Here is a 23781-nt window from a genome sequence, read left to right as displayed (position 1 = left end):
CTACACATGTTCACACAAAGTCCAGAAACGTATGGCTAGAACGTTCAAAAGTATCAACAAGCTTAAGCCTGATCCATTGGGGGCCGAATTGAAAGCCCCAGCATCCCGTTCAAACAGGTGATGCTTGTCCTTGTCCGAATGCAGAGCTTTAACGTCCTCGAGGGCGTAGTAGGCGGCCAGCGCGAAGTCTGCGTCGCCCGATGAAAGCAGATCGAAAACGCAGGACTGGAAATAAACATCCTCTATCGGGAGACGTTCCTTGCACTTGGCTACAGCCGACTGATAGGTGAAGCCATGAGCGGGGCTCTCGGGCCTCCTGGAGTTGATGATCTGATTGGCCGGACAGCCGTGCAGACACAGGTACAGGTCCTGGTTGTCGTGCTCGTCCAGTGAGCGCGTCACCTCCTCTGGCATCCGTGCGGCAAATGTCAGGAAGCGGCCCACCTGCCTTACAAGCAGTGTGGCGCCAATGTGCCGGGCGTAGATCTCGATGTGGTGACCTGGTACCTTTTCTACGATACGGAGAGGACCTGCACTCTGGGAGCCATCTGTGAATGCTGCCACCAGCTCGCCTGCCTCAGCGTGGTATGTCTTTTGCTCTGCACATGATGCCAAGCTCTTGAAGATGATTGTTAACTATAAAGAAAAAAAGGTGAAAAGGTCGGTCAGTGGATTGTTTGTAATGGTTCAGTGGACCACAGAATATTCTGAATGCAAACAAGCATGATTTGGTTATTCATTCAAGGACTTCATTAGTTTACTATTGAGCTGTCTGCCCATATAGGAGCACTGATCTGATGCCTTTAAATAGGGTCACTTTTACATTTAGAATGACCCACTTATGTGATTAACCCTTCACAGGTCCAATACATAACTTTTAAAAGGCTGAGTCACAAACCACACAATATTTACTACACAATATGAATAAAATAATAATGTTCTCATTTAAATAATGCTGCAAGTTAAAAATGTTGTCCAAAAAATCATTTCCAACAGCAGATTCTTGATTTTAATTAAATGCAGAGCTACAGATCTACAGAGTTAAAGTGCTGATTTGTAACTCGCCCTCGCCCACATTCAGTATGCATGTGCCACTCTTGATCACAGACATATTTAAACATAGTAACTCAAACACACAAAAAACTTTATTACGCACTAATATTATTTTTATAATAAAATAAAAGTTACACATTACAATCACAAATGGAAACATTATGGTTTTGTGTCCGCATGGAGTCTGATTAAATGTTTAACTCTGCACATGGTGATCTGTGTGTAATGTATTTTTTGCTTTGTTGATAAGATGATAATTATATGATAATAATATTTTGCCCCCAATATTGAGCTCCAGTATTAAGGTCAAACTCAGCTAATCACCTTATAATATCTACATTAATGTTAACTGGACAATCTTAAATACGTATTGCACCTCTATCTCTATTACTTGCTAAATATAGAGATTTCTACTCACTAAAAAGAAATTTTGAATGATAAACTGTTTCTGCTCATGGAGTTTATGTTCATCTTACTGTTCTACATTATGGTCATGTTCACTACTTAAAGTTATTTTAATCAATAAAGCACTTATGACTAGGGATGTCCCGATCACGTTTTTTTGTTCCCGATCCCGATCATTAATTTTGATCCCAATCCGATACCGATACCGATTCTCAAACCGATACTTGTATTTTCTAGATATTGTCTAGATAAGAACTAGATAATACTGTTCACACAGTGCACACTTCAAGTACATTACAGTTATTTAAATTAATCCAATGTACATGTTTAACAACTGAAAAGCTCTGTAGTGCTGTAGGAAAAAATTGCCTGCATCCAAACTATTGCTTAATGTTCTTTTATTTTTTACAAAATAAAAGTAAACAAACTTAGTGCAGCAAAGGATTGGGATTACGATCGGCATTAGTAAAGCCGATACCGATCAGTTAAAAAATGCCTTGATCGGCCCCGATTCCGATCTTTGAGATCGGATCGGGACATCCCTACTTATGACTTTGCACTTATGTTGATATTGTGGTTAACAGATGACTGCTGGATAAACATGGTCAATTATCAGTCAAAAGAAATTGCCAAAATGTGCATCCTGGCACACATAGGAAGGTTTTCACATCATTCTAAAGTGTATCTGTGGAAATTTGCACCAATTTAGCTGATAGATCATTTGTCTGAAGGACAAGAAGGCCTTAATTGGATTGAGGTCAGGTCTCTTGACAAGCCACTAAGGTTTCTTTACACCAAACACTTCAAATCGCATTTATAGACCATGCTTTGTGCACAGGAGCACAGTGGTGTTGGACTGTTTGACAGTCAACTGCTGCCACAAAGTGTGAATCATATAATCAAACACCTGTTAGCAATGTACAGTGTATCACAAAAGTGAGTACACCCCTCACATTTCTGCAAATATTTCATTATATCTTTTCATGGGACAACACTATAGACATGAAACTTGGATATAACTTAGAGTAGTCAGTGTACAACTTGTATAGCAGTGTAGATTTACTGTCTTCTGAAAATAACTCAACACACAGCCATTAATGTCTAAATAGCTGGCAACATAAGTGAGTACACCCCACAGTGAACATGTCCAAATTGTGCCCAAATGTGTCGTTGTCCCTCCCTGGTGTCATGTGTCAAGGTCCCAGGTGTAAATGGGGAGCAGGGCTGTTAAATTTGGTGTTTTGGGTACAATTCTCTCATACTGGCCACTGGATATTCAACATGGCACCTCATGGCAAAGAACTCTCTGAGGATGTGAGAAATAGAATTGTTGCTCTCCACAAAGATGGCCTGGGCTATAAGAAGATTGCTAACACCCTGAAACTGAGCTACAGCATGGTGGCCAAGGTCATACAGCGGTTTTCCAGGACAGGTTCCACTCGGAACAGGCTTCGCCAGGGTCGACCAAAGAAGTTGAGTCCACGTGTTCGGCGTCATATCCAGAGGTTGGCTTTAAAAAATAGACACATGAGTGCTGCCAGCATTGCTGCAGAGGTTGAAGACGTGGGAGGTCAGCCTGTCAGTGCTCAGACCATACGCCGCACACTGCATCAACTCGGTCTGCATGGTCGTCATCCCAGAAGGAAGCTGACGCACAAGAAAGCCCGCAAACAGTTTGCTGAAGACAAGCAGTCCAAGAACATGGATTACTGGAATGCCCTGTGGTCTGACGAGACCAAGATAAACTTGTTTGGCTCAGATGGTGTCCAGCATGTGTGGCGGCGCCCTGGTGAGAAGTACCAAGACAACTGTATCTTGCCTACAGTCAAGCATGGTGGTGGTAGCATCATGGTCTTGGGCTGCATGAGTGTTGCTGGCACTGGGGAGCTGCAGTTCATTGAGGGAAACATGAATTCCAACATGTACTGTGACATTCTGAAACAGAGCATGATCCCCTCCCTTCGAAAACTGGGCCTCATGGCAGTTTTCCAACAGGATAACGACCCCAAACACATCCTCCAAGATGACAACTGCCTTGCTGAGGAAGCTGAAGGTAAAGGTGATGGACTAAACCCAATTGAGCACCTGTGGCGCATCCTCAAGTGGAAGGTGGAGGAGTTCAAGGTGTCTAACATCCACCAGCTCCGTGATGTCATCATGGAGGAGTGGAAGAGGATTCCAGTAGCAACCTGTGCAGCTCTGGTGAATTCCATGCCCAGGAGGGTTAAGGCAGTGCTGGATAATAATGGTGGTCACACAAAATATTGACACTTTGGGCACAATTTGGACATGTTCACTGTGGGGTGTACTCACTTATGTTGCCAGCCATTTAGACATTAATGGCTGTGTGTTGAGTTATTTTCAGAAGACAGTAAATCTACACTGCTATACAAGTTGTACACTGACTACTCTAAGTTATATCCAAGTTTCATGTCTATAGTGTTGTCCCATGAAAAGATATAATGAAATATTTGCAGAAATGTGAGGGGTGTACTCACTTTTGTGATACACTGTAGGTCTATAACACCTGAACTCAATAATTAGAAGGGGTTTCCTCATACTTTTGGTCAAATAGTGTAGTCATGCAGTTGACACTGCATCTTATACACAAAGCAGCAGAGCCTCTTCTTAGATCTCTATGATACGGATATTATACCCAGGAATGTGAGGCTGAAATTCACACTGATCATACATAATACTTTAGGGGTTTTGGGTTTTTTACAACTCAGTATCAAGCTGGACTGTTTCCAATTGCTGGGCTTAAAAACGACTAGTCGTTAGCTAGTGCGCACTATATGATTGATCACAGATCATTTTAACAACAGTCTTAATAACTATTGTGACACTGGAGAAACTGGGCTGCTTAAGTGCTTACACTACACCAACACTTAAAAATTTAGTTCTGACTAAAAATCCAACTTAAACCTGGTGTGTAGAGATGGAACGATCGATCGGCTATGAATCGGTATCGGCCGATTTTTAATCAAAATATGCTATCGGCGATCGGCCGATATCTCCTAAAAGTAGCCGATCCGATCGTGTGATATATAAAGATCACGTTAAGCTTAACAGCTCAGTGGATTGATCCAGACTTTGAGCTACGAAGCACCAATCATCGCATTAAAATTCGTCAACCATCGTACAGAAACCATCGTGAAAGCTCTTCATGACCTAAAATAACATGATTAACGTTGTGCATCATACATACGATGTAATTTTGCTGATTGTAATATTTACTTTAAAAAGATAATTCAACCCGGTCACATCTGAATCGATTCTATCAGCACATTATATAAACTCCTGGTTCACTTTGGTAAATCGTAAGTGGTTCTTACTTGTGATGTAGATGAGAACAGAAAACGTTACAGAGCCAATCCGAGGCAAACGTTTATTCATTACCAAATTCGTTAGTTCAGGATCATCTGCTGAACTTCATCATCAGATCATCAGAAAACTTTTAGCTCCTTAGACGGAACGAGTCTGAGTCGGTTACAGATCTGTGGTAATAGCAGTTTAATTAAGCTTTTTAATTAAGCTTTTTAATGAAGCTTTTTAATGTAAGAGAGTCACACAAAATGTTCTGTAGTAGTTGGTGTTTATTTAAAACCACGACATTTAATTAATAACAGTAAACACGGAGAGATGACTGAGAAGAGAAACTTACGCTTCACATAAAACGAATCGACTCATGAATCAATGAATCACTTATAGCGATACTGTGAACAAAGCGTCTCTTCTAAAGGCACACACACACACACACGCGCGCTGCTCTGGTTTATCTTTACTGTGAGGCTCTTTTTAAGTTTATTTACTGCTAAATCCCCCCCCCCCCTTCCCGATCGGAATCGGCTATCGGCCGATATCCCTGAAAGGAGATCGGAGATCGGAATCAGTGCCAAAAACCCCGATCGGTACATCTCTACTGGTGTGTGTGCAAAAATTGATGTTAAACGATGTTAAAATGTAAAATCGATGTAAAAAAATTAAGAGCTGAGTTGTAAAACTCAAGTTTGTGCAGTGGAGCAGCCATCGTTTTTCTGAGGCAACCAACATGCTTATGTCACATGGTACGTTAGGAGGCAGTGCTACACTTGATTAAATACTTTAATATAAACACATCATTTTTCTTCCGATTTAGCGCACTCAATTTTGTCTTCCGCTGCTGAGAGATACCAGATTGCATCCAAGGAGAGCACATTGCTCCGACATGTGTACAGCCCTCCTATTCTCGCCCCTGCATTCTGCACAGTCAGGGTCCTTACACAGCATATGAAAGAGCATTGCATGTCAGAGCATTGAAAAATAGGTTTTTACTAGGGCTGTCAAACGATTAAAAATTTTAATCGCGATTAATCTCAGAATTTCATATAGTTAATCGCGATTAATCGCATTTAAAAAGATCTGTGTAAATGTTATAGAAAACAAGGATTTTTAAGTGAAATGTTACAATTAAAATGGTGAACACATTTTATGCTAAATGTACTGATGTTAAAAACTGCTGGGACAAGAGAAAACTGTAAGGGAGTTTTATTCACTTACATACTAGGCAGTAATACTATCCAGCAGAGACCCTTGACTTCGTATATATGTCAGATTGTAGGTTAAAATTTCTCCATCAGCAAACATTGTAGATCAGCGGTGCTTCAGGTGGGATAAGGCGTAGTTATTGTAACTTTCTAGTTATTGACTTTTCTGTGGTTGTATCGTGACAATGGTTTGATGGACATTTCTACACAAAGTGAGTGTGTTTTGACCCTTTGGGGCTTCCATAGTTCATGGAATAGCATGCTTGGCTAACGCGATGACTCTAGCTGTCCGCTATTCGGTATGTAACAGAAAAAGTAATAAAGTGTTTTGCTCCCGACAATTTGTGAATACCGTGTATTTATTTCTTTATTAAGAAAGTGCATCACTACGACGCTCGGTTACATTTGAGAAACGCTGTCTTAATGAGAGATGTCGTGCACGGTCAAGTCTCAACATGAACTACGGATGACTCGCAGAGCCAAATAGAATTTGCGTTAATGGCACTATTTTTTTTAAATCGCGTTAAATTGAGATCGCGCTAATGCGTTATTATCGCGTTAACTTCGACAGCCCTAGTTTTTACAAATATTACAAAATAATTTAACAAAATATTGAACAAATGTCAGATAAAAAAGTGGCAACAAGGTGTGTTAAAGAAATCCGAAAGATGAAAAATGCAACTAGATTGTAATGGGTTGTACTTTGTGACCATGCAAATATTTAACAGGATATATGGATGTATATATTATAAATGTTCACATACTGGAACACAATAACCCAAAATGCAAAACCATCCTCAAGAGTTACAGAGAACAGTCTTTCAGTTACTTGCTAGTTTCTGTACTTCATTTGTCCTTTTAGAAAAGAAATTGAGCCATCTAGTCCAAGTGACACTGCAGTTAAAGCAATTTGAATACGTTTTGCTCAAGGTGAGAGCTTCCCTATGGAACAATGCCAGTGTGTGTAGCGTGGGCACTCCCTACCCCCCCAGCCTACTCTGCTATGCCACATTTCAGCGTTGTCTCATGGTGTATGTGTGGAGGGAAGGCAAGGTAAACATGCTGTGGAGAAACACCAGCTCGTAGTCTGCACTACAGCAGGCCTCAGTGTGCAGACACAAAGGCGAGCCATTCATGGTGCTGAGAGGCAGCCTGTGAACCCTGGATTCAGCTCCAGGGAAGTGGACTCTTGCCAGCACTGAAATCCCAGCATGCACCAGGGCTAATTAGGGAGTGCTGCTCACAACTCCTGGCTCGGCTTTAGTGCAGCTTTTATTACAAGAGCCAGCGGGCTGTTGTTACTGTGTACTCCTGGGACTACAAATTTTTGCATGTGCGTGTGATTGACAAAGAGGGCAAGAGGTGGAGCTGAATGACCAAATTCCCCTGCAATCACTCTGGTCAGGCCAGTTGTCCAGGTCTGTGCGGCAGGAAGTTGTTCAAAGCAAGTCAATAATAAACCTATCAATAAACGCTGTGAGCCTTGTTTGCACAGGTGGCATCTGCCCTCAGTGTCATTTTCTCCTTTTGTCCAGGCCTAGCAGCCATTTGTTCCCCAGCATAACTTAACACAAATATCATTACAGAGAACCCCCTGAACCCACTCCTAAAGTCAGCTGTGGTTAAACTACTTAATAGCGCATTATTAATGGATCCTGATGAAGGAAAATTGGGCTGTTTCTAAATGTGGCTCCAGCCTGAAAATTTCTCTCAACCTTCCCCTTCCTGCCCTCTTTTTTCTGTATCGCTAACTACGAGGCACGACTCAGGAAGAAAATGACCAGTGCTTGCCCGATTCCAGCTGCAGAAAAAGCGGCAGACAACATGCAAAATAAATGAGTTTGTTATGGGCGCCTGCACTTTCACCTCGGGTCTGCAGCTGGACGGTTCTTTAAAGGCAACATCCTGGCTGCATCCAATCTACCGTAAAGCAAAACAATGATAATTTATGAGGTGGGCTAGCCAGCTAATGTGAAGAAATGATTCGCTGTTTAGGTTCATGGATTGAGCACTTAGTTAAAACAACACTGTCCTCAATGCACATACAGACAATAGCAAAACCAGTCTCTGATATGAAATATAAAAAATACTAGCCTGAATTTGGGAGCACTGAGCCGTATTACTGTTCTTTTGCTCTTGCTGTTTGCTTTCTTAATAAGGCTTCATCAAAACTGCATTGTTTATCAAAAGTTGATCTGCTGGCAAACATTTAAATACTAACCAGACTCTGCCGTGCACATTTGTACAGTACTACGAGTTCCATCAGGGACTGTGTGCACCACTGCGCTGTTGCTGATTTATTTGATGATTAATGTGTTCATGGTGGATTCATGGTGTGCAGTAACTGTAAGGCCCTGCAAATGTGTATAATATCTTTGTTATTTTATTGGCAAAGTTTTAATTTGTGTCTACTGTGTAAAGCTAATGTGCTTTTAATCAAACAGTCTGAAGCATTCATATTCAGCATTTCCATTATTACTTGAAAATATTAGAGAGCTTCAGAAACAGTAGAGCTTTTACCCTGGAACCAATGCTTGCTAGAGTATTTAGCAGACCAGTTGGCTATGTGCTAATCTAACTTAAAATCATAGTAAATAGGGGACATTTTAACATAACATCCGAATTAGTAAATCGCAAAAAAAAAGCCCATTTTCCTCTACTGATGACTTTATCTTGCTGGCTTTTTGTACCCTTAACAACAAAAGTTATACTATTACTTGGACACTTTTATACCTTTGACTTGATACTAGACGAAATATTAAGGCAATGTGTGTTCATTGGTTTTTTCTTTGTGTTTCCCACAATTTAAGACAACATTATGCTCATAAAGATCTAGGGGTGGGGCGCCCACTAAGATCATGGATTTCTGTGGGGAAGCTGCGGCTAAAAAAACTTGCACACGAGCATCTAAAGTTTAGGAGTGTTTTTCACAAAGATACAACAATGTGGTGCTCTGTAAACTTTGCAAAGTGAAGATGGTTTATTGCAGCAGTACAACTTCTATGCACGAGCACTTGAAAAAATGCAAAAGAAATGTCTTTTTAATTCAATTATAACAGCTGACACTCAATTTCAATTGAGAGTGCAGCTACACCAATCCGAAATGCACCTCGACCCACCCTCAGTGCGCATGCACCAGTTCTTTTTTTTCTTTTTTTCTTTTCTTTTTTTTACAAAAATGATGTGTACATTTTGCATATTTAGGTAAAACTGCTTATCCTCTTATAATAACTGCACTAATGCTTTCAGAAACTGCTTTAATATACAGTCTACATGTCTATTCGTGGTTAGCACTGTTAAAATCCAGATTTATGATACTGAACTGGTTCTGCTGACAGTATTTATGTTGATTTTACTGTTATACATTGGTGCTATGTTTGATGTGTTACACTGTTTGGACTTGATATGAACCTGGGTGATATGTGTTATATTTCATTTATATATCATGGGTTGCTATAAGCTTGTCAGATGTTATAGGTTAAAAGAAATGTGCCTTCAGTTATTACTCGATTATTTCTTTCCTTATCAGCATCACTTTAGTAAAAAGCAAGCAAGAAAAAAAGTTACGTACTTTACTGGTAGCTGTAGCTGTAGAACCAGCCAGCACTGGTGTGTTAGTCACCTGCACTGACAGGTACTTGTTGTGGATAAGTGGCCAGGCGCCCTGCACCCTGCAAGTCTGAAACTGGTCATTAAAGGTGCGCAGATGAGGGTCGCCAAAGAAGCCACAGTGCGTGTATTTGGGACGCACGACACTCCTTTCGTAATGGCACAGCTCGGGCCCATCCGAGGGCACTCGTCCTTCGGTCGGCACCTGGGGTTGGTGGACTGGTACAGGTGGCACTGTGCGGGCTGTGGGGCCCTCCCTGGAACAGTTGTTTTGGGTCATGAGGTCCTCGATACCGTGCTGGGCTGAATGGTAGGCCAAGTCACCACGACAGGTGCGGGCAGTGCGCCGCACACAGTGGCTGTAGGCACGCAGCGCCGCACAAAACTCCTCGCCAGGGCCCGAGCTCGGTGCTGATGCCCAGAACTCAGAGTTGCACTTCAGGATCTTACACTGCAGAGCCACTGTGGAGAGAAATAGAGAGGATAATGAATCAATGCTGAACTATTAAATACAGTCTTATAGCCGTGTCGGCTCCCTTTATAATCCTGTTGAACCACTGATCTGTTCTACTAACTCTTGTAGCTCTGCCATAAAACTGATTAAGTCTCTCTGACAAGTAGTCTATATAAACATCTTTAAGACAAGTCCATTGACCTTAAAGTACTGACAGGGGATGTTAATAATTAACTGATAACCGACAAATCTGTCATTGTTCAGTTAATGCTGTTGAGTTAAAAATGGCATTTAGTTCATTTCCAACATCTGTTGTTTTTTTAAACCAGAGCAGAGCTACAGCTCTCTCAGCACTTCAGAAAGCAAGAGCAGTTTTAATAATGCGCTTGCACACATGCATGTTCAGAAAGTGCATGCATAACTGTAACCTGAATAGGAACATTTGTGCATTTAAATCATGAACAATGGAACTGTTCAAATTAAATTGGCAGAATAAAACTGGGACGTTGTTTTGTGACAGTGTGGAGCTGTGTGTTAATCTCTGCACATGTGGATCTATGTGTATGTGTCTACATCCATTTTAAGTAAAACATCAAAGTAGGGATATTGATAATCAACCGGTGGACCAATAACTTAACGTTTTGTTGGTTAAAATGCTATTTTAATTCATTTCCAACAGCTGCCACTTGATTCCAACTGAGAGCTCAGCTACACAGCAAAAACTGGAGTGTTGAAATTTCAGAGTTAAACATTTCAGAGTTGATTTTCACTCTTAAAGTGTCATTTTAACACATTCAGGTTTAAATTGTGTTCAGTGTTGGAGTTATTTGGCAGAGTTGATTGGATTGGTGTTAACCTAACTTAGATTAATTTAAACTCTGCCCATGCATTTAGATGTAATTAAACTCCACCCATGCATTTAGATGTAATTAAACTCCACCCTTGCATTTTACTTCTTCGGTTGGAGACAAGGAGACGACGGCACCATTTTCCTCCTCTCAAGTTTACGCGGTAAGTGTAATTAATTCAGTCTTAATGAACGTATACATTGATGATGATATAGTCAGTATAAAACATAGGTGTACTGAAGGATGTGTGTGAGAGAGTGAGAGAGAAAGTTTCTGGTGTAAGAACGCTGCACAGATTGATTGCAGCTGATTGCTGCCACTTAAGTTACATCAGCTGCTTTTGGTCCTGTGTGATTTTTTTTGTTTGCGTGTTTAGCCATCTAGTCAGCTAGGTTAGGAAGCTAAATGACTTGTTTTCTCCCTGCCTGCTGGGGAACTGTGTACTGTGGTTGTTTGTGTTCTTTTTTTAATGATTATTCTGGGAAAATGGTTAACATTGGTGGCTCATATGATTGATAATCATGGGTATGTGTGTTCCATATCCTTTTTATTTGTGCCAAATAACTGCAGGACAATTGCATAAATTTAAATTAGATATTTAATCTCTTTTCAGATGATGAGGGAGATTTTTTAGCACCGCCAGAAACTTGTTAATGATCCAGGCAGAAGTGCTGATATCCTTTCCACCTTCCCAAGATTTCTGGATACAAAAGGATTGGTAAGTTTGGAATGATGTTTGTACTGGGTTAAAATTAAGCATTTAATGTAGTAGTACAACTAGTGGTTTAAAATGAATTATTTAATAAAGACTGATCAAGACTGTTCTGATGACAAGACGGAATGTGTTCTTCAAGCCAAATATCATAAAAGAGGCCAAGAGGCTCACTTCAACACCAGAGCTGCATTACATGTTGCAGTCAGCAGAAAGTTCACCAGGAAGTGATCTTGACTCGACATGTGTGTTATGCGTGTTTTAATGCATTTGCTATAATTTTCACCTTTCATAACTTTGTAATTATAGACTAGTTTATACACTGGACAGTCATTGTCTGTTTACTGTTCTTAATATATGTCTCTTCATTGTTACTTATCTGGACACTACTGCACTTTAACTGTATTATATGTAAATAATCTCTATCTTCTGGTTAGATGCTCCTGCATTTCGTTGGCTCTGTACTTGTACTCTGCACAATGACAAAGTTTAATCTAATAATTGCAGTCTTTTTTTGCATTAATTCATGCATTAATTATTGTAGAGTTTAAGATTTAGTTTGTTTATTCTCTGTTTCAAAGTTTATCTGATTTGGGGGAAAGTATTACCAATATATAGACATTTAAAAACTCAACACCTGTAAAAGTATTACATTTGATGAATTTTCCATTATTTGATTGTGACTTTGTCTTCGGCCTATGACGAACAAATGGCCTGTTGTTGCTTTTGCATCTGTCCAAGTTCAGCTGAAGTTTGTTTCCCCTCAGTTACTTTAACTCTGCTTTATAATTTAAACCGGAAGTCTGACAGGGTGTTAAACATTTAACTATTTTGAAAGTGTTGATTTAACTCTTAAGAGTGTGGAGCTATATAAACCCTGAAAAAGTGTTAAAATCAACTCTGTGGGAGTTAATTCAACACTGGACTTTTTGCTGTGTACATATACATGCAGATTTAAAACTTACTCTCAATATCCCTCAGTGAGCATGAGCCAACTCATGTGGAGATTGTTATCTGAACGTTTTTTATCCATTCAAATAATTTAAGTTATAAACAATGACATTTTTACATATTAAAATCACAAACGGCAAAACTGTTTTGCATCAGTAAGTCTGGCTGCCTGTTAATCATTGCACAAGCGGACTCTCCAAAGTATGTTGGACTTCACGAAAAAGAGAAAGATATTCTTTGCACATCGCCTTTGTTTAACTTGCACAATATGAATTAAACCACAGCCTTACTTCAAAGACAATATTCTAAAACTGTCTATGTTGGGATATGTTAACAAAATCTAGCTTAAAACACGCTTCATGTTTAGTGAGTGACTTGAAGTCATTATGTTAGTATTTGCACAACATCTCTATATATATATATATATATATATATAAAATCATTTTATGCAAATAAAGTATAGCTTATTGATGTTTTCACTAATGTTTTTTTGTTTTGTCATGTTTATAAACTTCAATTGTAATGAATTTAACTCGGATTACACTAAAAGAGAGTGTATTGTTTATTATTAGCTATAGCACAAAAGCATAACATTAACATTCAATAAATACACTTGTTGGGATATGGTTGAAACTAGCATGAAGTTGTCCTGGACAACCAACTTGTTTACACCTGAATATACAATCACAATTACCTGCAGTGACACAAATGGGAATGTAACACACAAACTGAGTGGTGAGATTCAGCCAGTTACGGGTGCTAATCATCTCGGTACAAATTCACACACTCGCACCCCAGTGTTCTCTTCTTTTTTATTGCAAAATCTGATTGCTTTGGGGTTAAAAAAAACAGCAGGTGTCAGTCACCTCCCCCCAGTAAGGGAGGACAAATGCAACTCTGAAAGAATTTATGGCAATGGGGGCAGCGGTTTGTGCATGAGTGTGTAGGGGGTGGTCCTGAAGGCTTTGAATAAAGACAATGTAATTTGCCATTTGAAAGAAGAGGCAGCCGGGTCATAAATTAGCCCCTGTGTAAAGGGATTAGGTTGAGTTGCTCTAAAGAAACAGGATCTCTGCAGAGCAGAAGAAAATGGGTTTGCCATTCCACAGGTCACACTGGATATAAGATAGCCACCTGTTGAAAGCTAAAAAAGGCCATAATTAAGAGCAAATGCAATTTCTACCATGCATCAAATTACAGAGAACCTATTGCATAGAGTGAGGAGAACCTGTTGCATAGAATGAGGAGAATTGTTTTTTCTCAACATTCAATCAAAGCTATGTTTTATGCACATGGGTAGATACACGAATCCAATAACCTACAAATAATGTATATTTACACAAAGTTATAAACAGCCTGGTTCCTCTAAAATAATGCATTGTCTATCATACATTTACTACACAACTAGTACTGTTATTTTATGTATATCATTAAATATCAGTTCATTAAAATTTTATCACCATGGACTGATGTAATTGTCTTTCACAAAGTTTATCTGATAAAAAGCGATAGTCTAAACTTTTGTCACCATGCAATATGCAATCATCCACCTCACACTACAGAGCAAAGGCGAGCTGATATACTGTAATAAATCTATCCACTTTATGACAGGTTATTTACTCTGAACAAATACTATGCATTGTAGTAAAATGCAAAAAACCACAGTGCTTCACTGACACTGATGATATATTCAACTATTCCACATACACAATCCTCATTCAGCTATCTGATATAAAGCAACTAATCTCAGCTTGGCTGGTACATTAATACTAGTTACCTTTTATTTAAATGTCTAAAATAAAAGTTCATTAATGGTACTGTTGTAGAAGTGTGAAATTAGACATCTTCAAACCACATTCGAACTAGGGCTGGGCGATTTTGCAAAAAAAAACAACTCAATTATTTAGATTTTTTTTGTTCTTGTATAATGCAATTAAAATAAGACTCAAAATTCTTTTTTTGCATTGTAATTAAAGGCTGCAGAAGTGCAAAAATAGTTACAGCACCACCTATAATTATCCTTTTAAGGGACTCAAACTTTATAACAATAACGATATCACAATAATTAACAATAATTAAAACAAAATAGATCTAAATTATCTATATCCTTATCTATCTATATCTAAGAATAGCTCACAAACAACTTTTATTTTAAATAATGTTCAGCAGAACCTCCTTACATTAGGAAAAAAACTACAAAAAGTTCTTTACAGGTTTCTTAAAAGGAACACGAGCCTGTACTGTGCTGTTTCCACCACTGAGTGAGTCTGTATCAGTATCTACATTGGGGGGGCATCAAGTGATCACTCAGCTCAGCTTTGATTTTGTCCTCTTGGATGTGTAATGTGTCATTTTAGTCCCATAAAACTTTCAAACTGTATTAACCACTATTAATGTGTCGTAGAATGATTTGATTCTATTGAACGGCCCTTTAAGCCAAAATAAAGGAACCGATTCGCATTTGGGAGTCGTTACATACATACGGCTCTTTAAAAGGAACCGAGACAAAAGATCCGACTCCCTATCGCAGAATTCACTGCAGCAGTTTCCCAGACGCGATTTTTTTACTCAGTAACGGATGTGATTTAAATTACAATTCTTAATAGAAAACTTACTTAAGTAAAAGTAAAATTACAGGCTGTAAAATCTACTTTAAAAAGTACAAGTACACAAAAAAAACTACTCAATTACAGTAACGCGAGTAAATGTAATTCGTTACTTTCCAGCCAATCCTGATCGCGCTCATCGGCTCCGTATTTTGATTCAGTTCAGCGGTGTTTGATTCAGTGAATCTTAATTAAACTCTTCTGTTTGTGTCTCGTTTTGCCGATCGTGTTTGCGCTCCTTATTACTGAATCTAACCGTTACCGTGTATAATCCTTGTTGTCTTCCGTTTACTGTTTTGGTTTTCGCTGGTTTTGGACTCTACCTGATTTTGTACAGTTTTCGCCCTTGTTATATTAAACTTTCCCTGATTTATATTCCGCGAGCGTCTGGTCAGTTTCTGCTTCGTGACATGTTGGTATTTTAATTAAAATATAAAGTATGTAAACAATCGCGATTGTCACATTTCTAACATCGGGTGAAAACGTTCATGCGAATTAACCGAATTAATCGTGAAAATCGCCCAGCCCTAATTCGAACCACATACAGAATAAAAATTCAATATACAGGTCCTTCTCAAAAAATTAGCATATTCTGATAAAGTTCATTATTTTCCATAATGTAATGATAAAAATTAAACTTTCATATATTTTAGATTCATTGCACACCAACTGAAATATTTCAGGTCTTTTATTGTTTTAATACTGATGATTTTGGCATACAGCTCATGAAAACCCAAAAAAATCTCAAAAAATTAGCATATTTCATCCGACCAATAAAAGAAAAGTGTTTTTAATACAAAAAAAGTCAACCTTCAAATAATTATGTTCAGTTATGCACTCAATACTTGGTCGGGAATCCTTTTGCAGAAATGACTGCTTCAATGCGGCGTGGCATGGAGGCAATCAGCCTGTGGCACTGCTGAGGTGTTATGGAGGCCCAGGATGCTTCGATAGCGGCCTTAAGCTCATCCAGAGTGTTGGGTCTTGTGTCTCTCAACTTTCTCTTCACAATATCCCACAGATTCTCTATGGGGTTCAGGTCAGGAGAGTTGGCAGGCCAATTGAGCACAGTAATACCATGGTCAGTAAACCATTCACCAGTGGTTTTGGCACTGTGAGCAGGTCGTGCTGAAAAATGAAATCTTCATCTCCATAAAGCTTTTCAGCAGATGGAAGCATGAAGTGCTCCAAAATCTCCTGATAGCTAGCTGCATTGACCCTGCCCTTGATAAAACACAGTGGACCAACACCAGCAGCTGACATGGCACCCCAGACCATCACTGACTGTGGGTACAAGACCATGATGCTACCACCACCATGCTTGACTGTAGGCAAGATACAGTTGTCTTGGTACTTCTCACCAGGGCGCCTGTGGTAGCCTAGCCTAGGGCCTGTGGTAGCCTAGTGGGTAGGGCTTTGGGCTATCAACCGGAAGATTGGCGGTTCAAATCCTGGCTCTGCTATGTAGCCACTGTTGGGTCCTTGAGCAAGGCCCTTAACCCTGTCTGCTCCAGGGGCGCCGTAAGTTGGCTGACCCTGCGCTCTGACCCCAGCTTCCAACACCAGCTGGGATATGCGAAGAAAGAATTTCATTGTACTGTACACCTGTATATGTATATATGACAAATAAAGGATATCTTTCTTTCTCTCTTGACACTGGACTTCAGGCATTTTGGCATTTCCTTCTCCCCAGTCTTCCTCCAGACTCTGGCACCTTGATTTCCGAATGACATGCAAAATTTGCTTTCAAATTTGCAAATTTGCTTTGGACCACTGAGCAACAGTCCAGTGCTGCTGTTTCTGGTTCAAAAGTGGCTTGACCTGGGGAATGCGGCACCTGTAGCCCATTTCCTGCACACGCCTGTGCACGGTGGCTCTGGATGTTTCTACTCCAGACTCAGTCCACTGCTTCCGCAGGTCCCCCAAGGTCTGGAATCGGCCCTTCTCCACAATCTTCCTCAGGGTCCGGTCACCTCTTCTCGTTGTGCAGCGTTTTCTGCCACACTTTTTCCTTCCCACAGACTTCCCACTGAGGTGCCTTGATACAGCACTCTGGGAACAGCCTATTCGTTCAGAAATTTCTTTCTGTGTCTTACCCTCTTGCTTGAGGGTGTCAATGATGGCCTTCTGGACAGCAGTCAGGTCGGCAGTCTTACCCATGATTGCAGTTTTGAGTAATGAACCAGGCTGGGAGTTTTTAAAAGCCTCAGGAATCTTTTGCAGGTGTTTAGAGTTAATTAGTTGATTCAGATGATTAGGTTAATAGCTCGTTTAGAGAACCTTTTCATGATATGCTAATTTTTTGAGATAGGAATTTTGGGTTTTCATGAGCTGTATGCCAAAATCATCAGTATTAAAACAATAAAAGACCTGAAATATTTCAGTTGGTGTGCAATGAATCTAAAATATATGAAAGTTTAATTTTTATCATTACATTATGGAAAATAATGAACTTTATCACAATATGCTAATTTTTTGAGAAGGACCTGTACACTAATTAGAATTGTCAATGATATGATGCAATGTGTTCTAGTCCTAATTAATTACGATTACAATGTCAAAGCAATTGGTTACTTTTTCTGATGGTACACATCTACAAACAAGGATGTTTTACTGTGTGATTGTACTGTTTACTGTAGTTTAGTTGGTTAATGTTGCAAGTTGTACATGAACAGAATCCAGATAAACAATCCTGTTGTTACTACAACGAATATTGTTTTGTTGAGTATTGTTTGCTGCAGTAAATTGATAAATGGACACTTTTTACTTGGGGTTAACAAATGTTAAGTGTAATGGAGTGAAAACTGGAAACATAAAAAAGGTCAGCTAAAGGGAAAATATCTGCTATCCTTATGCCAACTCTTTTTGGAAATACACCTATTGACCAACAATGGGAGTAGTATTGTTGGTCAGATAAAACATTCTGTGCATGTGTCTGCATAATGTACTTGGTTGTCAATATATAGTATTTTTTTACTCTGTGTCACATTTATGTGAAGCCATGCTGCATATAGTAACCATTCTTAATGCATTTCCATGGCATATAGAGTATCTGAAAGAAATCTAATATGTATCTGAAAGAAATCTAAAATAAAAGTTCATTAATGGTACTGTTGTAGAAGTGTGAAATTAGACATCTTCGAACCACACCCTTCCTTTACAGAATAAAAATTCAATATACACTAATTAGAATTGTCAATGATATGATGCAACGTGTTCTAGTCCTAATTAATTACGATTACAATGTCAAAGCAATTGGTTACTTTTTCTGATGGGACTGTTTACTGAAGCTTAGTTGGTTAATGTTGCAAGTTGTACATAAAGAGAATCCAGAAAAACAAATACTGGTTTACTACAACAAATATTGTTCGTTTTTCACCGCAGTAATTTGATAAATGGGCAGTTTTTTACTTGGTGCCAAGGGTTGTCAATAGTTAAGGAGTGAAAACTACAAACGTAAAAAAGATCAGCTAAAGTAAAGGAAAATATCAGTTGTCCTTCCACCAACTCTTTTTGGAAGTACACCTAATAACCAACAATGGGAGTAGTATTGTTGGTCAGGTAAAACATTCTGTGCATGTGTCTGCATGATGTACTTGGTTGTCAATATATTGTATTTTTTACTCTGTGTAACATTTATGTGAAGTCATGCTGTATATAGTACCATTTTTAACACATCCCCACGGCATATAGAGTATCTAAAAGAAATCTAATACGTATACAAATTATTTTATAACCTTACGGCTTATGTCACATTTAAGTGCTAAAACTTGCCTCCCTCTAGACAAAAGCTTACAGACTACATGTAGTTTATTACAAGACATTTAGTGTATAAGTAAGAAGGTTAATGTTGAAATGTACAAGTACTAAGACAATTGTTCTCTGTTGTTTTTTAGATAATCTTTAATAACTCATTTGACACTCTTTTGTGATATCTAAGCTTCAGATTATAGGCTGTACCAGTTAATTTGTCCAAGTGTTGTCTGTTGATAATTCTGTCTCCAGAATTATAAACACTGCCTTTTTAAATACTACTTGGAGAGTAGTGCAGTCATCTTAAAATGTAGTATTTTATTTATTCATATAATATTTTAAATTTGCTTTGTGTTTGAGTTGTTGTGAGATACACTCAGTTATTGTAACAATTGCACATGATATGAAAGTATTCAGATTTTACAACAGTGAAAGTTGGACAGTAAGTAGCTTTCACCGCCTCCCCCAGACACCACAGACCTGACGAATGCTTCAGCAGCCAAAGAAACCCACGAGTCTGGCCAAACTTTGCAACAAGGCCGCTTCAAACCACAGTTATATTTTTAAATATTATTGACGTGATTTAAACAAAGATTTAGGTTTGTGTTAGGGTTTAAAGCTGAAATGTATTCCGCTTTTTGGTAGCGTAATTAGGTTAATGAAGAGACTTGGACTAAATGCTTAAAACACCAACCAAGTACAGTACCTAGCTAAAATAAATAAATACATTTGCGTACATAAAAAAAGTAAATTGTACAGAATTCAAGTTTTAAGGGTAAAATATGCCTTTATATCACAAAGTAGCACAAATTCAGGTATTATTAAATATTATAAATTAAATATCAACCAACCAAACCGGACCGCTCACTGCATAAACCGAACCGAGTAAGCCAGGGTAAAAACAAAACAACACTCACACGCAAAGAGAAAACATCATTCACAGCATACATTACAGCTTCCTTCTTTCTTTTATACTTTATTTATTATAAGTAAACCATGAGGTAAACTTACCCGCTGGGAAGAAGCAGAGAAACACGAAAAACGATTTTCCGAGTCGTAGCGAAGCGGCTCCCGCTTCTTTCCCCATACCCATCCATCCAGCAGCGGCACTGCGCAGCGCTCCTCTCCGCTCCCTGCTCCGTATAGCAAGGGTAATAAAGCAGAGTTAGTCACCTGCACAGAACTTTTATTCTTCCAGTGTTCGCTTTAACATGGCAGCGCATCGAAATAACGCATTTCTTTATTCAGTAATCTCACAGCAAGTGTAAAAAAACAACTGAAGAATATCATTCACTCTTAGTCTAGCGCTCTGAAGTTCCCCACAGCACCGTGAGAGAGAGAGAAAGTGCGGGTGTTGCTGCATATTGGGGCGGGGCCGACATCCTTCACTGTAAGCCGAGCCAATAAAAACGTGCTAATGGCTCCGCCCACTTTTCCTCACTTTCAAACGACATCCTGCCATTCCAAAAGTCGGGCGAGCAATAGCCATTAAGATTCATTTTAATGATGTAAATTGGCTCTGAACACAAGAGTCGACTCTTTTATTTTACAAACGACTCTGTTCTGTAGCGTCATCAGGGTATCATGTTTTTAAATTCTACAAAAGAGTGATGATATGACCTATGATTGTTTTCTTTATCTATGGTATATTTTTTTAATATATATATATACAGTGGGGTCAAAAAGTATTTAGTCAGCCACTGATTGTGCAAGTTCTCCTACTTAGAAAGATGAGAGAGGTCTGTAATTTTCATCATAGGTACACTTCAACTATGAGACACAAAATGAGAAAAAAAGATTTTTAAAGAATTTATTTGTAAATTATGGTGGAAAATAAGTATTTGGTCAATAACAAACAAGCAAGATTTCTGGCTCTCACAGACCTGTAACTTCTTCTTTAAGAAGCTTTTCTGTCCTCCACAGGTTACCTGTATTAATGGCACCTGTTTGACATCGTTATCTGTATAAAAGACACCTGTCCACAGCCTCAAACAGTCAGACTCCAATCTCAACCATGGCCAAGACCAAAGAGCTGTCGAAGGACACTAGGAAGAAAATTGTAGACCTGCACCAGGCTGGGAAGAGTAAATCTACAATAGGCAAGCAGGTTGGTGTGAATAAATCAACTGTGGGAGCAATTGTAAGAAAATGGAAGATATACAAGACCATTGATAATCTCCCTTGGGGTCAAGATCTCATCCTGTGGGGTCAAAATGATCATGAGAACGGTGAGCAAAAATCCCAGAACTACACGGAGGGACCTGATGAATGACCTGCAGAGAGCTGGGACCAAAGTAACAAAGGCTACCATCAGTAACACACTACGACAAGAGGGACTCAAATCCTGCAGTGCCAGGCGTGTCCCCCTGCTTAAGCCAGTACATGTCCAGGCCCGTCTGAAGTTTGCCAGAGAGCATATGGATGATCCAGAAGAGGATTGGGAGAATATCATGTGGTCAGATGAAACCAAAATTGAACTTTTTGGTAAAAACTCAACTTGTCGTGTTTGGAGGAAGAAGAAGAACCCAAGAACACCATACCTACTGTGAAGCATGGGGGTGGAAACATCATGCTTTGGGGCTGTTTTTCTGCAAAGGGGACAGGACGACTGATCCGTGTTAAGGGAAGAATGAACGGGGCCATGTATCGTGAGATTTTAAGCCAAAACCTCCTTCCATCAGTGAGAGCATTGAAGATGGAACGTGGCTCGGTCTTCCAGCATGACAATGATCCCAAACACACCGCTCAGGCAACGAAGGAGTGGCTCCGTAAAAAGCATTTCAAGGTCCTGGAGTGGCCTAGCCAGTCTCCAGACCTCAACCCCATAGAAAATTTGTGGAGTCCGTGTTGCCCAGCGACAGCCCCAAAACATCACTGCTCTAGAGAAGATCTGCATGGAGGAATGGGCCAAAATACCAGCTACAGTGTGTGCAAACCTGGTGAAGACTTACAGGAAACGTTTCACCTCTGTCATTGCCAACAAAGGTTATGTTACAAAGTATTGAGTTGAACTTTTGTTATTGACCAAATACTTATTTTCCACCATAATTTACAAATAAATTCTTTAAAAATCCTACAATGTGATTTCCTGGATTTTTTTTTCTCATTTTGTCTCTCATAGTTGAAGTGTACCTATGATGAAAATTACAGACCTCTCTCATCTTTCTAAGTAGGAGAACCTGCACAATCAGTGGCTGACTAAATACTTTTTGACCCCACTGTATATATATATATATATATACAGTGTATCACAAAAGTGAGTACACCCCTCACATTTCTGCAAATATTTCATAATATCTTTTCATGGGACAACACTATAGAAATAAAACTTGGATATAACTTAGAGTAGTCAGTGTACAACTTGTATAGCAGTGTAGATTTACTGTCTTCTGAAAATAACTCAACACACAGCCATTCATGTCTAAATGGCTGGCAACATAAGTGAGTACACCCCACAGTGAACATGTCCAAATTGTGCCCAAAGTGTCAATATTTTGTGTGACCACCATTATTATCCAGCACTGCCTTAACCCTCCTGGGCATGGAATTCACCAGAGCTGCACAGGTTGCTACTGGAATCCTCTTCCACTCCTCCATGATGACATCACGGAGCTGGTGGATGTTAGACACCTTGAACTCCTCCACCTTCCACTTGAGGATGCACCACAGGTGCTCAATTGGGTTTAGTCCATCACCTTTACCTTCAGCTTCCTCAGCAAGGCAGTTGTCATCTTGGAGGTTGTGTTTGGGGTCGTTATCCTGTTGGAAAACTGCCATGAGGCCCAGTTTTCGAAGGGAGGGGATCATGCTCTGTTTCAGAATGTCACAGTACATGTTGGAATTCATGTTTCCCTCAATGAACTGCAGCTCCCCAGTGCCAGCAACGCTCATGCAGCCCAAGACCATGATGCTACCACCACCATGCTTGACTGTAGGCAAGATACAGTTGTCTTGGTACTTCTCACCAGGGCACCGCCACACATGCTGGACACCATCTGAGCCAAACAAGTTTATCTTGGTCTCGTCAGACCACAGGGCATTCCAGTAATCCATGTTCTTGGACTGCTTGTCTTCAGCAAACTGTTTGCGGGCTTTCTTGTGCGTCAGCTTCCTTCTGGGATGACGACCATGCAGACCGAGTTGATGCAGTGTGCGGCGTATGGTCTGAGCACTGACAGGCTGACCTCCCACGTCTTCAACCTCTGCAGCAATGCTGGCAGCACTCATGTGTCTATTTTTTAAAGCCAACCTCTGGATATGACGGTGAACACGTGGACTCAACTTCTTTGGTCGACCCTGGCGAAGCCTGTTCCGAGTGGAACCTGTCCTGGAAAACCGCTGTATGACCTTGGCCACCATGCTGTAGCTCAGTTTCAGGGTGTTAGCAATCTTCTTATAGCCCAGGCCATCTTTGTGGAGAGCAACAATTCTATTTCTCACATCCTCAGAGAGTTCTTTGCCATGAGGTGCCATGTTGAATATCCAGTGGCCAGTATGAGAGAATTGTACCCAAAACACCAAATTTAACAGCCCTGCTCCCCATTTACACCTGGGACCTTGACACATGACACCAGGGAGGGACAACGACACATTTGGGCACAATTTGGACATGTTCACTGTGGGGTGTACTCACTTATGTTGCCAGCTATTTAGACATTAATGGCTGTGTGTTGAGTTATTTTCAGAAGACAGTAAATCTACACTGCTATACAAGCTGTACACTGACTACTCTAAGTTATATCCAAGTTTCATGTCTATAGTGTTGTCCCATGAAAAGATATAATGAAATATTTGCAGAAATGTGAGGGGTGTACTCACTTTTGTGATACACTGTATATATACAGTATATACTGTATATATATAT

The 23781-nt window shown here is 39.7% G+C and overlaps 1 protein-coding gene across 1 annotated transcript; it reads right to left on the bottom strand.

Annotated features, from left to right (window-relative positions):
* Positions 1 to 20159, bottom strand: rgma (repulsive guidance molecule BMP co-receptor a). The gene is made up of 3 exons (XM_063005093.1): positions 19929 to 20159; positions 9556 to 10055; positions 1 to 636 (listed from the first exon to the last, which is right to left on the bottom strand). Exons 1-3 carry the CDS (start codon positions 20008 to 20010, stop codon positions 1 to 3), a joined length of 1218 nt encoding a protein of 405 aa, XP_062861163.1. The 5' UTR covers positions 20011 to 20159.
* Between the last annotated feature and the right edge of the window lie 3622 nt (positions 20160 to 23781).

Source organism: Trichomycterus rosablanca, chromosome 11, assembly GCF_030014385.1.
Source record: "Trichomycterus rosablanca isolate fTriRos1 chromosome 11, fTriRos1.hap1, whole genome shotgun sequence".
NCBI classification, from domain to species: domain Eukaryota; kingdom Metazoa; phylum Chordata; class Actinopteri; order Siluriformes; family Trichomycteridae; genus Trichomycterus; species Trichomycterus rosablanca.
Note: the sequence above shows the minus strand (reverse complement) of the source record. Positions and strands in the feature narration are given on the sequence as shown.